The 3,440-nt window shown below is 43.4% G+C and overlaps 1 protein-coding gene across 1 annotated transcript; it reads right to left on the reverse strand.

The window, feature by feature from the left end:
• Window positions 1-432: 432 nt before the first annotated feature.
• Window positions 433-3,001, reverse strand: lmo2 (LIM domain only 2 (rhombotin-like 1)). Its single transcript, XM_071514017.1, has 3 exons — window positions 2,235-3,001; window positions 1,291-1,506; window positions 433-819 (listed from the first exon to the last, which is right to left on the reverse strand). Exons 1-3 carry the CDS (start codon window positions 2,273-2,275, stop codon window positions 594-596), a joined length of 483 nt encoding a protein of 160 aa, XP_071370118.1. The 5' UTR covers window positions 2,276-3,001; the 3' UTR covers window positions 433-593.
• Between the last annotated feature and the right edge of the window lie 439 nt (window positions 3,002-3,440).

A 3,440-nucleotide genomic window follows, 5' to 3' on the forward strand; every position in this document is an offset into this window, starting at 1 on the left:
CAGTAAAGTTGGTATTGCATGGGTTCGCTCCTTCACTAGAGGGCGCCACCAGTTCAACCTGGCAATACAGTACAATCATTCTGAGTAGAGCTTCCTCAGAATGGACTCTGTGTCAGATAAAACATTTTGTTCCATAGAAATATATCAAAAAAATTATCATGTCAAGCCTGACTGAGGTGATGCAACAGTGTTTGACTACAACAAAGATTTTGTATTTGTTCATTGCTAAAATTCTAATATTCCAGTATGTATAACAAATGACAATTATTGCATGTATACTTATTTTCAGTGTTTTTGCATTCAAGGATGAAGCCTTAGGTAAAAAGCTTTCATTCATTGCTGGGTCAGCCTTCGTTAGTCTCCAGCAGAGAGCAATGCAGAGATGAAATCACCCCTACCCACCCCCACCCACCACCACCACCCCTGACCCCATCCCCTGTGGTAAAATGATTCCATATGGATATGAGACGCATGATAAATCCTGCGCGAGGCTACAAAAAAGTCTGTGTAACACTGAAGATTCATTCATTAACCCCGTGGGAAGTGGCAGGGGGGGCATGCTCCATCAAGTTGTGGAGGAGGTTCTCCTAGACCTAGACCATACTGTTACTGTTGAGTTTGGTCCACTCAAAGATGTCCTGCTCACACACAATGTCTGAGTTAATGAGCAGGTAGCGGTCACCCACACAGAAGTGCTTCTGGCAGGCAGCACACTTGAAGCACTCCAGGTGGTACACCTTGTCCCGCACACGCATGGTCATCTCAAACGCACGGATCCTCTTCTCACAGGACGCACAGAGCCCATCCTGACCAAAAAGCCTGGGTGGACGAGAAGACGTCAGCATGTTACTGAGCGGAACAGGAAAAAACATTCTCACACTGTTGTTGAGGTAAAACTTTAAAGGAACCATAGGAGGAAGGTTAGGTTAGGTTAGTTGAGTGGTTAAGTCCACCAGCTGTATAGAGTAAATATTTTCGAGGTGAGTGGACTGCCCAGTCTCCTTGGAAAGGGAAAAAACATACACAAATACAGGGCCAAAGTGTTTGTTTCAGTGTAAAATTGATTAATAGAATCACCACTAATTAAGAATGACTCAAGGTGTGCAAAAGTGGTGTATGTCAAAATAAGCCTCAGATTTTGACTGTTGCAGACATTTCTTTAATCACTTTTACACCCTTGTGACACTTCACTGGTAACTGGTGTGTTTTTATGAACAAACTGGTTGATTAAATCATGATGTTATGACAACATAACTGGTTGCAGAAATAGCTGCCTGGTGTAAAACCAACCTGAGGTAGTCTCTCCGGCATAATTTTCTTCCCAGTTTGTAGTAGAGCCGGCGGCCGACCTCTCCCAGCCGACAGCCACACAGGTCACAGCTCAGACAGTCCTCATGCCAGTACTGCTCTATGGCCTTCAGGAAGAATCTGTCACCGATGCTCTGCTGGCAGCCGCCGCATGTCAGGAGAGACGGCGGCATCTGGAGGACCTCATCTACTGGCTCCCTATAGAGGATAGATAACCAGTTAGGATATCAGATATACTTCATCTTATTATCAATGATGCAAGGTTACTGAAAATATTATATTCATACTGAGGTAGCCCACTGCAAAACTAAAATGCCCATGTTTGAGAACATAAAGCCATAGCCCTGATTGATTATGAGCTGTGAATCTTTTGTAACATGTATAAATGAGATACTGTCCACTTGAGGGAGCCATTCCATATTGTTACAATATGTACAGTAGCCAACCACAAAAGGGTAGAAAGTCACTTTACAGAGGGAAAGAAGCAGTGACTTGGACAAATATTTGCAAAAAGGCTTCTGACATGTATTAGCCTATGCAAATGTGGAGACTTTAAGAAATGAAAGTAAAAACTAACATAACAAAAAAAAAAACTAAAATAATTTGCGTATGTAACTTTGTTCTAGACAAGTCAGCCTATAAAGATAAGCACCCCAAGTTAGTTCACTTATTTTTAATAGAACTAAACCTGTTCTCACCAATACAGACAGCTCATTTATAGACCCTTTTTACAAGTCGGGGTACAAAGCTATCCTAGAACTTGATCATTTTTGTTGATTGTTTTTTGTTTGTTTTTTGTTTTTTTTAATCTCATGCTATTTTCCTGCAGCAGCCTGTGAGATAATTTGGTTGTCATGCCACTGATATCCTGGGTCCTTGAATGTCTTATCCTATTAATATCCTGACAACAAATATAGGCTACTTACTCATTGGCCTCCAAAGTCTTTCTCTCTATTGTGGATGACATTCCAACAACACGATGTCCAAGCTGATGAGATGAGGTTGCAGAGTCCAACGCCAGTTTACTCTTGTCAGGACAGTAGGCTACTTGTGAAGCTGTCTATGGGCAGACTATAGCCAAGACGTGCTGCACCTGTTCCAACAGCCTACAAGACGCCAGCCACACGCAGGTTTGGCTTTTGTGTGATTATTTTCATGGGAAATTGAGTCCAGTCGAAATGGCCGCAAGACAAGAATATTGGGTCTTACGCCCTAACCTAAACGGTGATGGAGGACACTGTCATCATTTCCTGAGGCAATAAACCGCGGTGACATTTCCATGTCTCTCAAGTATATTTTATTATCCTACAGCGACTTTGAAGAGTGCGCGTGCCTTCAGATGCCATTAATCCAATCAAAAGGTCACTTGCGTGTTTTTCCTTGTCCGTGCGTATTTTTTCTCCCAGCAGTCACCAGACGCGCTCCTCCAAATGAAGCCGCGGTCACCGTTATTGTGCAGCATCGTGTTTAAATACATCGGGCCCCTTCGGTCTCTGCTTTCGTTTCCCTCTTCCTGCTCACGACTGTTTGACAATGGGGGGAAATCGTTCTTAAAGCGACAGCTAAACACTGCACAGCCTGCTCTGTCATGCATGGAGTAAGTCGTGACTGAGACTAATGAGTTCATTATATGCTTTGCTACACTAAATTGCAGATAGGACGCAAGATAAAGTGTGGCATGTTATATTTAGTATAGGCGTTGAGCTTTGTATGTACGTGTGTGTGTGTGTGTGTGTGTGTGTGTGTGTGTGTGTGTGTGTGTGTGAGAGAGAGAGAGAGAGAGAGAGAGAGAGAGAGACAGAGATACTTGTAGCCTGTCCCATTACTTGTCTTAATTTACCAAGGCTTCACATTACAAGCTGGCTAGTGATAAACTGCTGGAATAAAACACAGGGCTATTATAATGTGAAATATTCCAGCTCTTATGAAGGTTTTCTTTGAGAGAAATGAATGCAATGATATTTCCACATAGTTTGTATCCCCACAGCCGTCCTTTTAAAACCCGAGCTGCTGCGGAGCCATCCTCTTATCTGCTGCCAGTGCCTCGGGGCTGCCTGCAGGAGGGAGGATAGAGACAGCAGTTGGACTGGGCAGGGAGATAAAGCACCTCACTCCGGTGGCCAGAATCAGTT

This window comes from Centroberyx affinis, unplaced genomic scaffold, assembly GCF_046629955.1.
Source record: "Centroberyx affinis isolate AG114_WGS23_722 - 3 ecotype Tasmania unplaced genomic scaffold, CSIRO-AGI_Caff_v1 ptg000283l_1, whole genome shotgun sequence".
NCBI lineage: Eukaryota > Metazoa > Chordata > Actinopteri > Beryciformes > Berycidae > Centroberyx > Centroberyx affinis.

Bases quoted from the DNA above. Each gene is read 5' to 3' on its own strand.
- lmo2 (XM_071514017.1), bottom strand. From the start codon at position 2,275: ATGTCATCCACAATAGAGAGAAAGACTTTGGAGGCCAATGA. The intron at 1,507-2,234 runs GTAAGTAGCCTA...TATCCTCTATAG, and splicing joins AAGACTTTGGAGGCCAATGA to GGAGCCAGTAGATGAGGTCC. The intron at 820-1,290 runs GTTGGTTTTACA...TCGTCCACCCAG, and splicing joins TGCCGGAGAGACTACCTCAG to GCTTTTTGGTCAGGATGGGC.